At 36.5% G+C, this 20,802-nt stretch overlaps 1 protein-coding gene across 1 annotated transcript; it reads left to right on the top strand.

Annotated features, from left to right (window-relative positions):
- On the top strand, nt 14,627–16,567 carry LOC104771303 (basic leucine zipper 63). The gene is made up of 6 exons (XM_010495809.2): nt 14,627–14,988; nt 15,237–15,342; nt 15,534–15,645; nt 15,731–15,806; nt 15,889–16,014; nt 16,096–16,567. Exons 1-6 carry the CDS (start codon nt 14,701–14,703, stop codon nt 16,366–16,368), a joined length of 981 nt encoding a protein of 326 aa, XP_010494111.1. The 5' UTR covers nt 14,627–14,700; the 3' UTR covers nt 16,369–16,567.

Below are 20,802 nucleotides of genomic sequence, written 5' to 3'. Positions count from 1 at the left end.
CTGAATGTCAAGTGCAGCATGGAACCTTTCCTCCAACTTCCTTTCTACTAGTGCAGGTGGTTGAGGCTGATCTCTCTTTTCAACATCTACTCGATGCATCATCCGATTAGGTGGTGGTGTAGGTCATCGGGTTCCACTTCGGGTTGTTCTTCAGTTTGTGATTCTCGAACCAGTGCTCAATCATCAACTCGATCAGTCTCTTCGGGTGAAGACTCGGGTTCATTCTCGGATATATAGTACTTGGCCTCATTTTTCAATGGGTGTTCCACATCCTCCCCATCTTGAGCATCACTGTCCCCAGTGAGGTAATCCTCATAGTCATCATCAAGGAAGATGGCTTGAGTAGTCGCATAATCTTGGGGTTTTGAACAGCCTTACCTGGGAGTTGGTTGATCTTTGGGGCTGGTTGGTTGTTGTGGTGGCCTTCCAGGTATCGAACCTTTGTGTTGAGTGATTCGTACTTAGCATTGAGATCATTGTATCCGGAGCGATCTTGTTGCTCATTTCTGCGAACCGTTTCGTGATGTCCATAGAAGCTGTAGCCTGATTATGAATCATCTGCTGAATGAGACCGCGTAACTCAGCTTCTTGTGATTGGGTTGGTGGACCTTGTTGTTGTTGGAATCCAGGTGGTTGGTTGTAGGTTCATGAGTACTGCAGTTTAGGTACATAGCCTTGGTTGTACTGGACAAAAGGCTTCTGTTGGACCTGGTTCCCTTGAACTGCAGATGGGTAAGTTTGGTCCTGAGAATTCGCAACATTCGGGTTCCGATAAGACATATTCGGATTTGGCTTGAAACTGTTGTACCCTCTGTTGTAACTTCCTTGGTTGTTGATGTAGTTAACATCCTCTAGCTGTATATTCTCCCCATCTTGTTGTAGAAACTGCTCTTCCTCTGATATAGCATGAACATGCTTCTGCTGGTTAAGGAGCTGATCGAGCTTGTCATTGAGGGCTTTCAAGTCCCTCTTGTACTTGGCATCTTCCTCTCTTGTAGATCGCACAGATCAATCATATTCCTCATTATAGTTGCCATCAGATTGAGCCAAGTTACCCACTAGGTCCCAACCTTCATCAACATCCTTGTTGAGGAAGTTACCATGACTTGCGGTGTCCAGCAACATCTGTATCTTGGGGACCACTCCTCTGTATAGTGTGCTCAGCAATGAAGCATTGCTAAACCCATGATGTGGACATCGAGTAGTGTATCCCTTGAAACGTTCCCAAGCTTCATTGAACGTTTCATTGTTCTTCTGTACAAAGCAAGAAATGTCATTTCGCAGCCTTGCGGTTCTGGAGTTGGAGAAGAATTTGGCTAGGAATGCCTTCTTGCACGCTTCCCAAGTGGTGATGGAGTCTTTGGGGAGCGATTTCTCCCAGATGTGTGCTTTATCTCCCAAAGAAAATGGGAAAAGCCTGAGCTTGAATCCATCTTCACTGACTCCATTGATCTTAGTGAGGCTACAGAGCCTATCAAATTCATCCAGATGATCCAATGGGCCCTCCGATTGGCAATCAATGAAACTTATTGCTTTGTATCATCTGGATGATACTACTCTTGATCTCAAAATTGTTGTTCTGCACAGCTGGTGGCACAATGTCATTCCTTTGAGTGTGAGTAGATGGAGCATCTTCTGCTCCTATATTGGTCCTTGCTTGAGGAGCTGGTGGACCGTTCTGATTATTCATCATCTCCTCAATGATTGCTGGTTCCGGTTGAGCTTGTTGTTGTCTGAGTACCTGAGGTCTATCGATGTTGTCGATGAAAGGACTCAGGTTCTGGCTACCTCTGGATCGTGTTTGCATGCACAGGTAGGTATCCGAGTGTGTACATGAGGATCAACTCGATCCAGGTGATCGAGTGACGGGTCGGGTGGGTGCTCAGGTTGTACTTGAGATTCAAAACAAACAATGTGAAAGCAAACAAGTCAGTATCCGAACCGAATATAAACAAACAAACTTGATCTAGCAAGTGCTGAAATCCTAAACGTAGCAAAATTAAAACAACCAAATGGCAACGGCGTCAAATTGATAGACAGGTTTTCACCCAGGGTATCAATCCCCTATGCAGTTCTAGTACAAAGGGTTATCAATCCAAATGGTTGTCTATTGCTAGCAGGAAGGATATGATCAGTACAATACAAGTCAAGCCAAGCAGATAAGGTTTTTGGTTCCAACAATCCTAAAATAAACAAAAGAAAATAATATAAACAAGAAACCACACGACCTAAGTACTCGATGCAAGAAATCGAGTACCGGATCGAGTGGGGTGATCGGGTATGCAAGTGAGATATGAACAGCTCGAGGTATTACTCGATGCAGGTTATCGTGTACCTGATCGGGTAGGTAGTCGAGTAAGTGAAGAAAATGCAAATAATGGAAATACGAAAGTTCCTAAGGATGGGGGTAATCGAATCCTAAGTATCCTAGACCAGTACGGCTGCCTTACATACCTCAAGCAATTATTTCCTAGACAATGAACCTCTAAAACCTTATCACCACACTTTCGCACTAGCAACAATCAACCTTGAACACATTACCACATTGTCACACTAGCAATATGAACAAGCAGGCATTAAGAACGATTCATTATTGTCAGTAGACTTAAACTCATCTAATTTCTTACTCAGAGTTAAGTAAACCTCTAGCATTGGCTAAATCAAGCATTCTATCTACTCCTTTCGGCCTGTAGCATTTGTAAACGCCCTAGATCTAATCTCAACCTTTCGTTCTGTTGACAGCATTAAGAACACCAACCTAGAAGGAAATCTATCAATCATTTACAATCAACTAAAGCATCCTAACCGATCAAGAACACAAAATCATCTATCCCATCCCTAGAAACTTTACTACACTACTCGGACATAGAAACGAATAACAAAACAACAGAAATGAATGAAAATGACATTGTATTAAAAGATAGAGTAGAGTAGAAGGAGTACAAGATATAAATCTAAGAAAACTACAAAATAATAATGCAAAACAAGAAGAAAATGTTTGAGTCGCTCAGTTCTCCCACAAGAGCTCTCGTTTTCTGGTTTGAAGGTCTGCGGCGTGCTCGTTTGCAAGCTAGGGAAAGAGGAGGTTTATATATGGAAACCGTTTGACCTAGCTTCCCAGACCTGCCCGATGGTCTACTCGATGGGGTACACGAGGGTGAAGTCGGGTTACTCCTTGGGTGGATCTTTGGGTTGCTCTTCACGCTCTTGGATCCTCTTCGATCGTGTTGGGGTTCAGACTTGTTCTTGTAGCTCGATGGCTCCTTCAGGTACATGCTCGAGTTGTCCTTGTTTTTCCCCATTTTTGGCTCTTTAGCACCTGTTTTCATCCAAAATATGCAAATGCAGAAATACAACACCCTAAATTGTCTAAAAAAGAATTCCTACAGTTAATGGCCTAAAAATACTAAGTTAGAGGTATGAACAATGCAAAATATGGACAAAAAAAAGGATTCTAAAAACACATAAAAAGGAGAGTTATCAGGACGCATTGGTTAATGGAGTTGCTATTGGACCAAAAGCTGTTAAAATATTCCTAGATGTTGTGCATGAACCTGAAACATTTCTATGGAGGCCCAATTCTAAGCTGACAATCCATGAGGACTGTTTGAAGTTTTTTATAGCATGTCCTGCGCACAGAGTAATGTTCTGTGCACTAAACAATGAAACACCAGCACGTTCAGTGTCTCCTTCTCAACTAGATTCTGCAGAAACACCCCCAGCTCCTTTGAAGAAACCTCAGAAGGATTCGCAATCCTTTTCACAGTCTCCTACTCAACAAATTCAGGTAACATCTATCAGTTCTGTACAGAGATAAGTTATGGTTAATTTTGATAGTTTTAAAGCAGTGACTAAGTACTTCTTTTTGGGAAAACATTGCAGCATAACAGTCCTACAAACGGTGTTGTCAACGAAAATAAGAAGTGCATGTTGATGGATGTTACTGGAAATAGAAGGGTGGTTGCTGAAGGAAGATGGTCTTCAAACAATCCTGACGTAACAGTTCACTTTGTTCCTTTGGGCCCTGATGGAGTTCGTGTATGGATAGACGTAGTGAAGGTCAATGATGCTGCTGTTTGGAGGCCTTCTTCTCAGATTGAGTATATGGAAGATGCAATAGGTACCACCATAGCATAGCCAGCGGACAAAGTGATCATCGTCTAAGATGCTGGAGTAAGAAGCACTATAACTTTCATTTTTTTCATGCTTGAACGTTTGGTTGAGACTTGGTACTTGAATGGTTAGATCAATGAGTGTTGTTTTCAGACTTGTACTTGAATCTTATGTATGGTATTTTTAGTCTACAATAAAATTCTTCTAAATTTTATTTCTTGCAAAGCATTATATAATATGTATATATATATATAGATATATTATAGAAATATCGGATATATATCGATTATAGAGCATAGCAAAAACTCACAGCTACATAAAACTAAATTATAGTGTCAATTTTTTGCAATGAGAAAATAAATTATAGCAAACATACATAGCTACACTAGATAAAAACATAGTACAAATATTCTGCTACTATTAACTTTATTTTATAGCAAATAAAAGACGCTACTAATAACATTACTATAGTCATATTATGATGCTATTATATATTGACAATTAATAGCATAGGTAAAAAGCACTATTATATGTGACTCCTCTAAGATAGCACCAGCAAAGACAGCGTTTACGAAATCGCTATCAAAACGATATAATGGCGTTTTTCGTGTGCTAACAATAGGCATATTTCTTGTAGTGTTGTGTCATTGTTTACTAGGTATCTTAACTGGATGAACCAGGATTTTAGATTTCTGAATCTAGGGTCTTCAATACTCAACCTAAACCCCTAAACCGATCCCTGCTTATGCTACCGCCAACCCATAAGAACAAGCTTCCTTCAACTCTTTCATTAACAATCTGATTACATGCTTTGTGTGGAATTCTTTATGTCTTTGGCAAAGGGGGCCATATGGGAGAGAACCCACCTGCACTGGTACTTTTTGTCATACTTCCCTGGATTGTTCTAGTTTATTCTTTTTTGTTTTGGTCTGTTTGTAAAGGTTTGTAACTCTATGGTCTTTTGCCCTATACTCCAAGATGCTCATTCGACAAAGCAAAGCAACCTTCCTTAAGCGTCATTTCAAGTAACCACATCATGTCTATAATATCAACATCCCAAAAGTCCATGCATGTCGCTTATTCCTCATTGTCAATCTGACTACCTGCTTTGTGTGCATTCCTTTATCTCCTTGGCTATGGGCGCCATCTGAGAGAGGACCCCACCTGCATCGTTACGTATTGACACATATCTTCGGCAACCTCTGGCTTCTGGTCCCTATGTTTGGTCTGATTATTTTGGTGTGCAGCCCTTTGATCTTTCGCCCGACACGCTAAGGTTCTCATCCGACGATGCTAGACAACCAATTTTCAGCATCTCACCACCACCATCCGATCTGCTACCTACCAAATCCTTGTCAATGCATGACTTATGCAATTGCACCTCGCGACAGTGAAGCATTTGACTTTGATTCTCTTTTCAATGTCAAAGAGTGTTATGACCATGACTATCTTGTCGTCCTTCGGGTCCCTTGAGGATGATAACTCAAGGAACCATGATCTCACATGTCCCAAGCTACTTCTAAGTATTTGTTTCAAAGCTTTCATGGACCATTACTTGATGTTTTATGTTTCTTTGTGTAAGGTTTTGGGGAAAGCCCTTCTTTGTAATCTTCTAAACTCTGGAATTATGTCACTACAAGAAATTTGGCCATTGGTAGCTCACTAAAAATGCTACTATATCAATTTGGTAGCAATTCTATAAACGCTATGACAGCCCCAGCTACTATAGCCCACCACGTATAGTAGCAGTTTTCCTCCCGTTACGTAAATGGACCTATTATAGCGCTAAAAAGGTGCTTTTCTTGTTTGTATTTGTGATTTTGAAGCTAAGTTTTGAAGATGAATGTATGTATTCTCGATAAATAGTGAATACTGGTTGTGAATATGACTAGAGAAGAATGGAAGAACTTGTCCGCAAAAAAAAAAGACCCCTTTGTAAAGGTGTGAACCACTGTGAAATTATTAAAGAAATGTTTTCTACCTTGTTTGTATATTCTTGAACTTGTAATTGATGGCAAAGTACTGTTTGAAGATGATAAAAAATAGAAAACTGCTTGGGCAAGATCTCCACAACTAATAAAGTTGATGGCTACATTTAATCAACAACCAAGTTGACATGAATGAATTCTCGTTTGATAGTAATAAGCAAGAAAACTGACAACAATGACGTTTTCTAGGAACCTGAGGATCATCTAAAGCCCAAATAGCCGATCTCCGCATATCTCCTCTATGCAAAGGTTAGAGTTTTTCTATATTGTTATTTACTCAAAAGACGATTTAGATAGCAGATTACAAACATAATGTGTATCCTTCTCAACTATTGGACAAAGCCAATACAATTCTCAAGAACGACATGATAAATAGGATAGGATATAACCTTCTTGGATAGGGCATCTGCTTGTTGTTTACTAATCTTCTGATAAGGTTCATCAGGCTTATTATCGCAAGAAGTCGTCAGCCACGTCAGCATCGGATGAGTCAAATGAGGAGAAGGAGTTGACGTGTCAACTGAAGTCAAAGTAGCTGAGAGACTCGGAACAGTTCAGAGGGTTTTCTGTTATTCCTTGAAGGCTATAAGAGCCGTTGTATTGTCTTGTGTGACTTTCATGCTTATTCTGGGTTTAATTCTCTTGCGATGTGCTTGGGAGCGAGTGATGTGCTCATTGATCAATGTTGATCAGTTCTATTCAGTTTAAGTTTTCTCTCTCGTTGTAATTCCCTAAACTCTGTTCATCTCTTTGAGTTCTAATTGATTACGGAAGTATTATTCAGCAAATTGAGTTAGATTTATCCAGAATCTATCATTGGTGCGGCGTAACTGGATTGTTTAGATCGCGATGGTGGAAATGAGTGAATCGGAGCCAATCGAATCGGCGAACCTACAGGATAACCCAACGGAGAACCTTATGCAATTCTTACGCGGCGGATACCACCGTTTGGTTCAATCGAAGGTGGAACACGAGGATAAGATCCAATCGTTGGACGCGACGTTGCAATCAGTGCTCAGTACCTTAGCGCGAGTTGAAATTCAGCTTGGGAAACGACCGGAGCAGTCGGAATCGTCGAGTCCTCCACCACAGGTACGGTATACTTACGATACTTCTCCGCGTGTTGCTGATGATCGGAATCTACCACTAGAGAATAGATCTAGCTTATTGCGGAAGATTGATATGCCTGTTTTTGATGGATCTCAAGTATACGAGTGGTTATCTAAGGTAGAGAGATTTTTTCGCGTTGGTCGTTACTCTGATTTTGATAAACTGGATTTGGTGGCGTTAAGTTTGGAGGGAGATGTATTGAAGTGGTTTAACTGGGAGATGAATCGCAGAGAGTTTCGATCGTGGAACGAGTTTAAGCAGAGACTATTTTTGAGGTTTGCTGAATCTATTGAAGCTGATCCTGGTAATCGTTTATTTGCGATCAAGCAAACTGGGACAGTAGCAGCCTATGTAACAGAATTTGAAGATTTATCTGCTCAGGTTCCTGGTTTGGATGATTCTCATTTGGAGAAAATATTCTACAATGGATTGAAACAAGAGATGAAAGAAGTAATCAAGATGAAGGAGCCTAAAGGGATTGATTATCAGAAAGCAGCAGTGTTGAGAATGGAATCAAGCTCTTTTTGTCAATTAATCAGTGAGAAGGAGAACAGACCAGTTATTCCACAGAAGCAATTTGTTTCCAAGTCACCAGTTACTTATACAGCGACTAAACCCGTGTTATTGCCTAAGGGACTGGGTCAAGCTGTACAACCTGGGGCGATAGAGAAACAAGGAGGTCCACCACGACAGAGACATACATCAGAGGAACTGGATGCGATGAGAAGTAAGGGCATATGTTTCAAGTGTAAAGGGAAGTACTCTAGAGGTCATATTTGTCCCTTAAAAGAGTTACAAATACTGACTGTTGTGGATGGGTTAGAGTTGGAAGTGATGGTTGAGGAGATTCAGACTGAGGTTATAGAGGAAATAGTTCAGACTGCAGAGGTGAGATGTTTATCTCTTAACTCTTTTCTTGGTATTCATTCTCCAAAGACAACAAAATTGGTAGGCCTTATTGGCAAGTGTCGGGTGGTGGTACTTTTGGACTCGGGAGCTTCACATAATTTCATAACTCCATCAGTGGTTAACAAGATCAAACTGAAAACATGTGCAGCAGGAAACTTGGAAGTGTTGTTGGGGAACGGTGCATCTGTACACGGCTATGGTATTTGCAAAGATGTCAAATTCCAGCTTGGTGGTGAAGAGTTTGAGAGTGAATTTATCTCGTTAGAAGTGGGGGGAGTAGATGTCATCCTTGGAGTACAGTGGCTTGAAACACTAGGGAGGTGTGAAGTAGATTGGAAGTTACAGGAATGGTCCTTTATGTACAAAGGAAGGAAAGTTACATTATGGGGTGATCCTTCCTTACATGGTCCTTTATTATCAACAAAGACTCTCGATGCTCCCGTTCAACAATGTTTCGCCTCTGATAGTCAGACACAACTAGTTGCTATGCAGTCCACTGATTCAGCTTCAGTTGTTGATCCGATCATTACCAAGGTGTTAGAGAAGTTCACGGCTGTGTTTGCTATTCCTGTCGGTTTACCACCGGTACGAGGACAGGAGCACCGTATTAACCTTAAACCAGGAGTGCAGTCGATCACAGTTCGCCCATATAGATATCCTCATGCCACCAAAGAAATAATGGAGAGTATGGTGGGAGAGATGTTAGCCTCGGGTATTATCAGAGTTAGCAACAGTCCGTTTTCGAGCCTTGTCTTACTGGTTAAAAAAAAAGATTTGTCTTGGCGTTTTTGTGTTGATTACAGGACTCTTAACCGAGCTACAATTCCAGATAAATTCCCTATCCCAGTCATTGATCAACTTCTCGATGAATTACATGGTGCTATGATTTTTTCAAAGATTGATCTACGGTCTGGGTATCATCAAATACGGATGAAGCAGGAGGATATCATGAAAACAGCATTCCGCACATTAGAGGGCCATTACGAATTTCTAGTAATGCCTTTTGGCCTTACAAACGCTCCTGCAACCTTCCAAGCGTTGATGAACAATGTATTCAAACCTTATTTGCGAAAGTTTGTGGTGGTGTTTTTTGATGATATCTTGGTGTATAGTAGCAGTGTGGAAGATCATGCAATTCACCTGGGTTTGGTGCTACAACTATTGCATGATAATGTGTTGTTCGCTAATCAAAAGAAGTGTGTGTTCGGGGCATTTAAGGTGGAATATTTGGGTCATGTTATCTCTAAAGACGGAGTAGCTACGGATACAGTCAAAACTGAAGCGATGATGCAATGGCCGGTTCCTGTTAATATCAAACAACTTCGGGGTTTTTTGGGCCTTACTGGATATTATAGAAAATTTGTTCGCAATTATGGGACATTAGCAAGGCCATTAACGGATTTGTTGAAGAAGGATAGTTTTCAGTGGAGTGGCTTAGCTCAAGAGGGGTTTGATAACTTGAAGCTTGCAATGTCATCAGTGCCAGTTTTGGGATTACCAGATTTTACCAAGACTTTTATTTTGGAGACTGATGCTTCAGGAACTGGTGTGGGTGCAGTGCTTATTCAGAACAAGAGACCATTGGCTTATTTCAGTCATGGCTTAACCACAAGGGAGCAACTGAAACCAGCATATGAAAGGGAGTTGATGGCTATTGTGATGGCAGTTCTAAAATGGAAACATTATTTGCTGGGGAGGAAGTTTGAAGTACACACTGATCAAAGGAGTCTCAAATTTTTGTTGGAACAAAAAGAGGTCAATATGGAGTATCAACGTTGGCTGACTAAACTTTTGGGGTTTGATATGGATATAGTTTATAAACCGGGAGTGGAAAATAAAGCTGCGGATGGCCTATCTAGAATTCCTCATACAATGTCAGCTTCACTATTGGCTTTCTCTGTTCCTTCTGCAATCCAACTGCAAGACTTGTTCAAGGAAATAGAATCTGATGCCTCTCTTCAGTCATTGGTTCGACAGTTCTCATCTCCAGGCTCCCATCCCAAATATCATGTTGTGGAGGGAAGGTTATGGTATAAAAAGAGGTTAGTGATCCCTAAAACTTCAAAGTTTGTGTCGTTGATCCTCCATGAGTTTCATGACAGTAAAATGGGAGGCCACGTAGGCATATTGAAGACGATGAAGAGGGTCCAGTCTGTGTTTCATTGGGAGGGTATGTACAAGGATATTAAACGGTATGTTTCAGAATGCTCGATCTGTCAAACTCATAAATACTCAACATTGGCACCTGCGGGTTTATTACAGCCGTTGCCTATTCCAAACGCTATTTGGGAAGATGTGTCTCTTGATTTTATTGAAGGACTACCAACGTCGGGAGGTATCAACGTGATAGTGGTGGACAGACTTAGCAAGGCAGCTCATTTTCTAGGCCTTAAACATCCATTTAAAGCTGTTGATGTGGCACAGAAGTTTGTTGAAAATGTGGTTAAGCTACATGGTTATCCTAAGTCAATTGTATCTGATCGGGATAAGGTGTTCGTGGGTAGTGTTTGGAAGGAACTGTTTCGCTTGTCAGGCACTCAGCTTAAGTTCAGCACAGCGTATCATCCGCAGACTGACGGACAAACGGAGGTACTGAACAGGTGTCTGGAGACGTATTTGCGTTGCTTTGCCTCAAGTCACCCACGCACTTGGGCTAAGTTTTTGTCTTGGGCAGAGTATTCATATAATACGGCATATCATACGGCTCTTAAATCTTCACCATTCAAGGTAGTTTATGGAAGAGATCCGCCAGTCTTGTTGTCTTATGAGAATGGTTCAACCACGAACTGGGAGTTAGAAGTGCAGTTGAAGGAGCGTGACATTATGTTGACTCATATACGGGGAAATTTACAGAGGGCTCAAGAGTTGATGAGGAAACAGGCAGATAAGCATAGGCGGAATGTGGAGTTTGCTATAGGGGATTGGGTATATTTGAAGCTGCAACCATATCGACAAATGTATGTGGTTAAACGCCCTTGCCCCAAGCTCGCAGCAAAGTTCTTTGGCCCCTTTTTGATACTGGAGCGAATTGGACCGGTGGCTTATCGATTACAACTTCCGGATTCTGCTAAGATACACAATGTGTTCCATGTTTCTCAGTTGAAGGCCGTGGTTGGTGATCCGCAACAGGTTCAATATACAGACCCTCCTGAGGTTATCGAAGATGAGTTTTTATTTCCAGAAAAAGTCTTGGAGGTTCGCTTTAATGCCACTGGTGGTCGAGAGTTTTTGGTCCATTGGTTCGATAGGCCAGACTCAGAGAATTCATGGATGCTTTCTAAGGATTTTGTGCAGCTGTTTCCACAATTCACGCTTGAGGACAAGCTGTTTCTCCGGGGGGGAAGTATTGATAAGGTTCATCAGGCTTATTATCGCAAGAAGTCGTCAGCCACGTCAGCATCGGATGAGTCAAATGAGGAGAAGGAGTTGACTGGTCAACTGAAGTCAAAGTAGCTGAGAGACTCGGAACGGTTCAGAGGGTTTTCTGTTATTCCTTGAAGGCTATAAGAGCCGTTGTATTGTCTTGTGTGACTTTCATGCTTATTCTGGGTTTAATTCTCTTGCGATGTGCTTGGGAGCGAGTGATGTGCTCGTTGATCAATGTTGATCAGTTCTATTCAGTTTAAGTTTTCTCTCTCGTTGTAATTCCCTAAACTCTGTTCATCTCTTTGAGTTCTAATTGATTACGGAAGTATTATTCAGCAAATTGAGTTAGATTTATCCAGAATCTATCATCTTCCTTTGAAAGTAAAGATCTTGAATACAATTATCTTGTGTAAAGCTTCTTATCTCATCCATACCTTCAGCGATAAATTGAAAAACAATGTAGGATGCTAATCTCTTGTTTGGTAACAACCCTAGAGATCATCCTGAGATGATTCAGGTAGATCTATACTCTCTTTTCTTCCTTTTTACTTCTCATATTTGGGCTAACTATTGCAGCAGTAACATAGCTTAGAGAGGCTAGCGATAAGATACTCTCATTTTTTATTATATTTAAAAACTGAAGAAATACAATGATGTTTGACCCTATTTATAAACACCAAAATTTCTAATCTTAATCTCTTCACAAATTAAAGAACAATGAAAAGACATAAATAAGCTATAATACAAACGTATCACATCCCAAAAACACTGACGAGGAAGCCCAAAGTAAATCAGTTTCATTTATTTAGTGTGACTTGGTTTTTATCTTTTAGCTCAAAGTAAACATGATGTCCTTGTTAGTGCAGTGGATCTAACGAAAGACTTTCCTGTTATAACAACAAAAACCTCTTTCTACTCTTGTTGATGACTACTTAGTGGATAAAATTGCATGTTATATATTACAGATGATGGTTCAGCCATGTTAACTTTTAAATCCTTGTTTTTGAAGGAACCTTATCCCAAAAAGTAGATTACTCAAAAGACGAGATCCAGTCTTCTTTTCTCAAAGAGAGACGGACAATTCAAGTCGCTTGGACTACTATAATTGCAAAAAATGGTTTTTACTTGAGGAACACCTAAAAGCGGAATTTTATATTTAAAGTTTAGTAATTTTTTTAAAATTGTTTGTTCAATAACACTAACTTTTTTAATTTTTAACTATATTTAAAATATTTATTTATTAATTAAAACAAATCAAAATATATGATTATACTAACTAATAATAAAATAATATGAAATCCGCATCGTAAATTATTTTTCACCAATCAAACATTATTTTGTATCATTTATTTTCCATAAACCGCACTTATCCCACATATATATTTATTTTGCACATACCGCAGTTAAACCGTATCGTACTATTAAATCATTTGTTCCGCACTATCAAATCTGCAGTTACTATTCAGACCCTAAACAAAAAAATATTACATTATTTATGTCTTAGGCTAGCAGAGAAAATATGAGGAGATTAAATTGAGGATCAACGTTCTTGTCACTAAAGCATGCAAACTGCTTGGTGATGATGGGTGGGCAATAGTAGGCCTGTAAACGGAGCGAATATCCGGTTTTTTTGAGATATCCGTATTATTCGTAATTTGTTATCCGTATTTGTATCCGAAAATTTCGGATATCCGTTATCCGGATATCTGTTAAAAAATTGATTATCCGCGAATATCTGCGGATATTCGTAAATATATATATATATTTTAAATATGTATTTTAGACTAAAATACCATGTATTTTGGACAAAAATACCGGATATCTGTATATAAATATCGGATATCCGTAAAAAAACCGAATATCCGTTTTAAAATTTAGTATTATCCGTATCCGCATCCGAATATTATACAGAGTATCCGAGAAAAACCGGATATCTGTTAGCCGTTTTAAAATTTAGCACTATCCGTATCAGTATCCGTATCCGTTTTATCCGCTATTTCACTATTCGTATTCGTATCCGTTTGTCTGGATATCCATTTTTTCGGAGCGGATTCGGATACAAATACAGATATCTAGGGATAGAGGATAATAATCACAGGCCTGCCTAGGCAATAGAGGATATTTAATCTCTGTCTGGTATTACCAATCATATCCATAATATTATTTTTGGCCGACAATAAAGATAGAATATGACACATACAATTGCAAGTGTTATTTTTTTCCCTGAAAAAAGACTTCTCACAAGTGTACTAATATATGCAAACCTAAAAGGACCCAAGATAATGTGCAACTTTAACTTTTTGGTAGATTCTTATCCAAAACCGATAAGTTTAGTACATTTCCCTAATCTAACTTCAGATATAAAAAACTCTATATTATGTTCCTCTCGGATCTGTCCTCGTTTATAAAATGCAAATAGAAATATTATTAAATGGACCCATGAAATGAAGGAAGTTAATGAAAACAATACAAATCAAATGGAAATGAGAACTACTGTATGTATTCTGTATATACTATATATATTGTATTATGTTGTAAATATTCTAGCGACACAAATCAAAATTTCTTAGGAAACCAATTTCTTATTGAATAAAATACCTTTTGCCACGTCAGTCTGACTTGGATTTGACCCGAAAAGCGTTGGACAACTTATTATTTTATCCAATAAGGCAAAAACAATATTATTATTACGTGTAGTTTGGTGGTAGCATCAACAATATTACTTTAAGCTCCTCATAGTCTCCTGTTTTCATTAATTCATACCAATATTTGTTTCTATAAAGAGAAGCCCCTCGCCATGGGCTTCCAAACGAGGAAACATATTTTCATTCGAAATGATTTAAAAAAAAAAATTGTAATAAGGAAGTGAAGTTTTTGATAAAGGGATTATATTTACGATAATCTTAGTTATAATCAGTTGTCATTTTGTTGACCTGTTAACATAAAAGAGAGAAAATATGACTTAAACAGAATAAAACAAAAGGTTTAGTTGTGAATGGGAATACAATATTCTTGTCGGGGGCTTTGGTGTAATAACCTGATAATTAAATATCTTAGAAAACAATTGAAAAAAAAGAACATTGTTAAAATGAAAAGACTGCCCAATCGGATAAGAAGAAACTGTAAGGACTAAGCAGAAGTTGAAACCAAAAAAAAAATATACAAAAAAAAAAAAAAAAACTAAAATAAAGAAAAAACTACAAACTACAAAAATATGGAAAAAGATTTCTCAATCGAAGAAATCTCCGGTAACCATCATCGGTCGGCGGTGGATGGAGCGACGGCGCTGAATCGCAGTGCCTCCGAATGGGCATTCCATCGTTTCATACAAGAATCCTCCGCCGCCGCAGCCGCAGACGACGCTAATGCCGGAGAATCTTCAGCTACGGCGACTGGTGTTTCCGTCTCTTCTCCTCCGAATGTTCCGGTAGATTCAGAGGAATACAGAGCGTTTCTGAAGAGTAAACTCAATCTAGCTTGTGCTGCTGTCGCCATGAAAAGGGTACAGCTCACGTTTCATTTTTAGTAATCTTCAGAGTTTAGATAACTCACTTGAGCATTAGAAAAAAAAAAATCAAATCTTTTGATCTGGTGAATCGACCCACATGGTTTGGGATTAAGTTGATGAGTTCTTCCAAACTCAGAACACTAAGCTTGTTTTGTTCTTTTTGAATTGGGATATGGTTTGAGTGTATGAGCCTTATCTTGTCTCTAAAGTGATCTTGTGGTGTTGTTATTGAAACTTGATAGGGATCTTTCATCAAACCTCAGGATACTAATTCTGGTAGATCTGACAATGGAGGAGGAGCATATACAACCAATACATCAGAACAAGACTCTCTAGCTTCTTCCAAAGGTTTTACTTACTATGCTCTCATGGTTCTTGAATTTGGTTACTCGTGTGCTTCTATGTAGTTTTACAAGCAATGACGTGAGTTGATTCTTGTACCTCTATGAGGAGCAGCCTTTTTAAGATGTTGTGTTTGTTTTAAAGATTCTTGTAAAAATGCTAATGGACTAGTCTGTATGGTTTTTCTCATTTGTCAGTTTCACCAATGATGAGCAGTGCTATAACAAGTGGATCTGAGCTCTCTGGTGATGAAGAAGAAGCTGATGGTGAAACTAATATGAACCCTACCAATGTTAAACGCGTCAAAAGGTAAATCTTGTATTTACATCCTTTCTTGTATTTAAACATCCACTGAGAAGACAAAATCTTGATTAGAACATCTGTTTTGTTACAGGATGCTCTCTAACAGGGAATCAGCTAGACGGTCCAGAAGAAGAAAGCAAGCACACTTGAGTGAGCTAGAGACACAAGTATTTAAATCTCGCCCGCATTCTTATTCTTTCTCCTTAAACTTTCTTTAGCTCACTTGTTACAATCTCCATCTCGTTTTAGGTTTCTCAGCTGCGTGTAGAGAATTCAAAGCTCATGAAAGGTCTCACTGATGTAACTCAAACATTCAACGACGCAGCTGTAGAAAACAGAGTTCTGAAAGCCAATATCGAGACCTTACGGGCAAAGGTAATACCCTTATTCTTCTCTCTACGGAAACTCCGCTTAGCATTATACAAGACTTTTGAAAACATGTTTATTTTTCTTAAGGTGAAAATGGCTGAAGAGACAGTGAAGAGACTCACAGGTTTCAACCCAATGTTCCACACTATGCCTCAGATTGTAACAACTCTCTCTCGTCCTTCAGTGACATTAACTTCTCCAGATACCACAAGCAGCCATTTGACCACGCCAGAGATCGTCAGCTCGGGTAACAAAAGCAAGGCTTTGACCGGGTGCAAGATTAACAGAACAGCTTCCATGCGTAGAGTTGAGAGCTTGGAACATCTGCAGAAACGTATTCGAAGCGTTGGGGATCAGTAGCTGCTAAGAAGAATCTTGATTTGTAACATTATCAAGAGAGATATTGAGACAAAATGAAATGTTTTATGTTTTGTAAAGAATTGTTTTCAGATTATTTAACTACTCATTCTTCTTGTTTTTTAACCCATTTCTTCGTTGATTGTTTGTGTTGAACTTCTAATTTTTATTCATTTTTAAGTATTTTACTTTGTAAGTTTAATCACCTTTTCTAATTTCTGTTAAGATTTATAAGAATATCCTACTAATAATAATCTGGTACCATAAATAATAATATAACCTAAGTGGTTAATACTTAATACTACTAAACATTTTTTTTTATGAAATTTGAAATTTATATATAGTAAACGTGGCTATGCATTGTGTGGGGAAGACTCAAACAGTTCAGGCAAAATAGAGCAGCCTAGAACGGAGGTTGACAAAGAAAGTAAAACTGAAACAGCTTAAGAACATATCATTGTCGCAGCTCGTCCCAGCGAACTTGTAGGCCATGAAACTTCGATGTTGTTGGTGGTATCTTTAGAGAAGTGATACGGTCGGTAATGGCTTTGGTAATAGTACCAACCAAAGCGGTTGTTGTGTGAAATCTCCAAACCATGTAGAGAGTAGGTCGGAAAACCATACGGAGCAGTGTCATGTCTTTATGACATCGAAGTTTGAGCAGAGTGGAGCTCAGGTTCTTGACCAGTCCGGGCTGAGCTGACGGCGTAGTAACTGATGGGTGAGCTCGGACCAGATGGTGAAAGAAAAAAGGCAAGCGGAGAATAGAATATCAAAGTTAAATATTCCATCTGATATATAGTTTAATTATAGCAGATTAAACATTTTACTTTGGTTAAAACTGAGGGTATAAGATTTAGAACATCAAAAATAAATTTAACTGTAAATAACATCATAATTTTAATCAAAAATACATAAAATACTCACATTTTAATGAATTCACCAAAATTGAGGGAATATTGTCTTTAAACGTGAAGAATCTTGACTTCATCTTTCTTACTTACCATTAAGAGACCTCAAGCCTAGGCCTGTGCAAAATATCCGGATCCGAAGATCCGATCCGAACCCGATCCAAAAAACCCGATCCGAACCCGTATCCAAAATTGTAAAATATCCGAACGGGTTCTAAATATACGAAAATTCGAAAACTCGAACCCGAACCCGATCCGAACCGAAATCCGAACGGGTATCGGAATATACCCATATTATTAATATATAGTACTAATATATTAGTAATATTTATAATTTTAATAATATAAGTATCTAAAATAATCATATTTTTAGATATTTGAAGTATTTAAACTGTTTATTAGTAAACTTGGGTAAAAAATACTCTAAATTTTCAGATATATTGCGTATTATTGAATAATTTAGAGTAAATCAGATACTAAAATTTTGAATTTTGTGAACTTCGGGTAATCCGGGTACAACAGCATATTTTTTTTAGGAAAATACCATAGGACCCATGTTTTTTGGAGTAAAAAAACACGATCACCTTTTTTGTTTTATTGTTAGATAGAAAGAGTGAAAGATTTGGTGTGGTTTTTTAAAATAGCATGTGATATTTATATTGAACTAAATAGAGTTTAATTGTAAACCCAAACCGACAAATAATCTCGTTTTAATTGTAAAATCTAAACCCTAATCATTTCATATGTGAATCCAAACCGACATATAATATGTGAACCCAAACCGACATATACTTTCGTTCTAATTATAAAATCTAAACCCTAACCATCTCATTTGTGAACTCAACCCGACATATAGTTTCGTTCTAATTATAAAATCTAAACCCAAACCGACATATAATTTTGTTATAATTGTAAAATCTAAACCCTAACCATCTTATTTGTGAACCAAAACCGACATATAATTTCGTTCTAATTGTAAACTCTAAACCCAAACCATCTCATTTGTGAACTCAAACCGACATATAATTTCGTTCCAATTGTAAAATTTAAGCCTTAATCATTTCATTTGTGAACCCAAACCGATATATAATTTCATTAAAACAAAAATGACATGATATTTAAACAAATAACATGTAATATATGTAATGGATATAAAAATAATTGTATATGAGGAGAGAGAATACACCGTGGGTCCTATGGTAGTTTCTTAATCTATATATACATTTTTGGAGACATTTATGAAATAAATCTTGAAGTTCCAACCTATTTACAACCATGCCATTGACATTAATTATTAATTTTATTATTCATTTAATTTATTAATATTAAATTTCAATTTTTAGAAATAAGATTTTTCATCCTAAGAAAATTTCCAAAACAATAGGAACCACTCTCTTTAACATTAAATATTAAGTTTATAACAAATTTAATTAATATTAAGTTTCCCATTTTACAAAATAATATTTTCTCCATAAAAACATTTCCTAAACAAATTATATATACACATTTTGGGTCTATTTTAATAACCAAAGTTTATTAAAAGAAAAATAATGTGGAATTCATGTCAAACAAATAACTGCTAACAACTTTTATTTGCATTTCACAACAAAATTATATATACTAAAATTAACTGATTCTTTATATATAAAACACTAGATTATGACCCGTGCTAGAGCACGGGTTGAAATTTCTTTTATTTATATTATAACTTTAGAATAAAATATAATTTAATATGATTGTTTTTAGAAGTTTTTTGGATTAAATATTATGCAATAAAATCATATGCAAAATATAATGACTTTAAAAAACATCTATTTTGTAAGTGTTATATTGTTAATTTTGTAATTTTATGTATGAGAAATGGTTATGTTTGTTGTTTGTTTTTATTTTAATTTTTGAACATGTTTGGTGAAAGTTTTTTAATATGATCTGTGCTCAGTTAAGATTTTATTTTCAACAGCACAATAAGATCTCGGAAATCAAAATTAAGTGTGATAAATTGCCAAAAAAAAAAATTTACATTTAACAGTATATTTTTATGCCTAATAATATATATTTTGTAACAATACATCAAATACTAAAGATTTTATTTGATGAATTGTATAAATTATTAGAATATTCTCTTTAAGAGGATTTTTCGGGATATTCNATTTTATGTATGAGAAATGGTTATGTTTGTTGTTTGTTTTTATTTTAATTTTTGAACATGTTTGGTGAAAGTTTTTTAATATGATCCGTGCTCAGTTAAGATTTTATTTTCAACAGCACAATAAGATCTCGGAAATCAAAATTAAGTGTGATAAATTGCCAAAAAAAAAATTTACGTTTAACAGTATATTTTTATGCCTAACAATATATCTTTTGTAACAATACATCGAATACTAAAGATTTTATTTTATAAATTGTATAAATTATTAGAATATTCTCTTTAAGAGGATTTTTTGGGATATTATTAAGTGTATTCATATAGCTTACAGATTGACCAATTAATCTATAACCTTTTTTTGTAACCAACCTATATTTAATCTATAGCCTATTTTGTAACCAACTTATAAAAATTATATAGTCTACCAAAAAAGTTGTGTACTTCCATTTTATTATATAGGGAATACAAAACTACAATACAAAATTATCCGGTACATATATCTAAACAATTTAAAATAATAAAAATACTACTATCTGTAAATAAATAAAAAACACAGTATATTCCTTCTATAAATCACTACTTATTTAATTGTATGTTATACTATAATAAAAAACAATAAACCTCAAACAAAATACTTTATAATTTCTATACTAACTAATATATCTATATTTGTAAGGTTGTACATGTTAAAAAATACAAATTAAACATTACTTATATATATATAGTTAATCTATAAAACAAATTAAATCTTTTATAAAAAAAATAGCCCTGCGGTGTACCGCGGGTGAATATCTAGTTACTTTTGATTTTTGTTTATTCCCAAAATTTTATTGGAATTCTATTGATATCTTGATGATTTCTTTTTGCCATCTTTTAAACCCATTACACAAGATGTTTGTAATGTAATCCCACTATGTATTGGTCTTTGTTTTTTTTGTTTCAATTCGATATATTGAGTGGTTGGTATCATATAAACATATATATTAAAAAAAGATACCATATCACTATATCAGACATAATTATTTATGTATATATATATATATAATTTGATTATGTTAAATTGTTTTTATTTTATGCAATGGATTTGTTTAACATAGTATAATATTCAATATCGTTTTGAAAATATTATAAAGAAAAATTCCGAAGATAATATAATATATTATACTATTATTAAGTAGATCTTTACTTTACCTTCAAAATTATTTCATTTTAAATGAATTTTTGTATTTACACATTAAATTTTACTAATATGGACTAAGTCAGATTTACAATAGTTTCTACTAATATTTCATTTAATATGAAAAAATATTTTATTTTGTTAGATGGGGAACTGTAGAATTCAGGATTGTATTGGATAAAAGCACAAAAAAAAAAAAAAAA

The sequence above is a fragment of the Camelina sativa genome, chromosome 20 (genome assembly GCF_000633955.1).
Source record: "Camelina sativa cultivar DH55 chromosome 20, Cs, whole genome shotgun sequence".
Classification (NCBI taxonomy): domain Eukaryota; kingdom Viridiplantae; phylum Streptophyta; class Magnoliopsida; order Brassicales; family Brassicaceae; genus Camelina; species Camelina sativa.
This window is presented reverse-complemented; position numbering and strand designations above follow the sequence as displayed.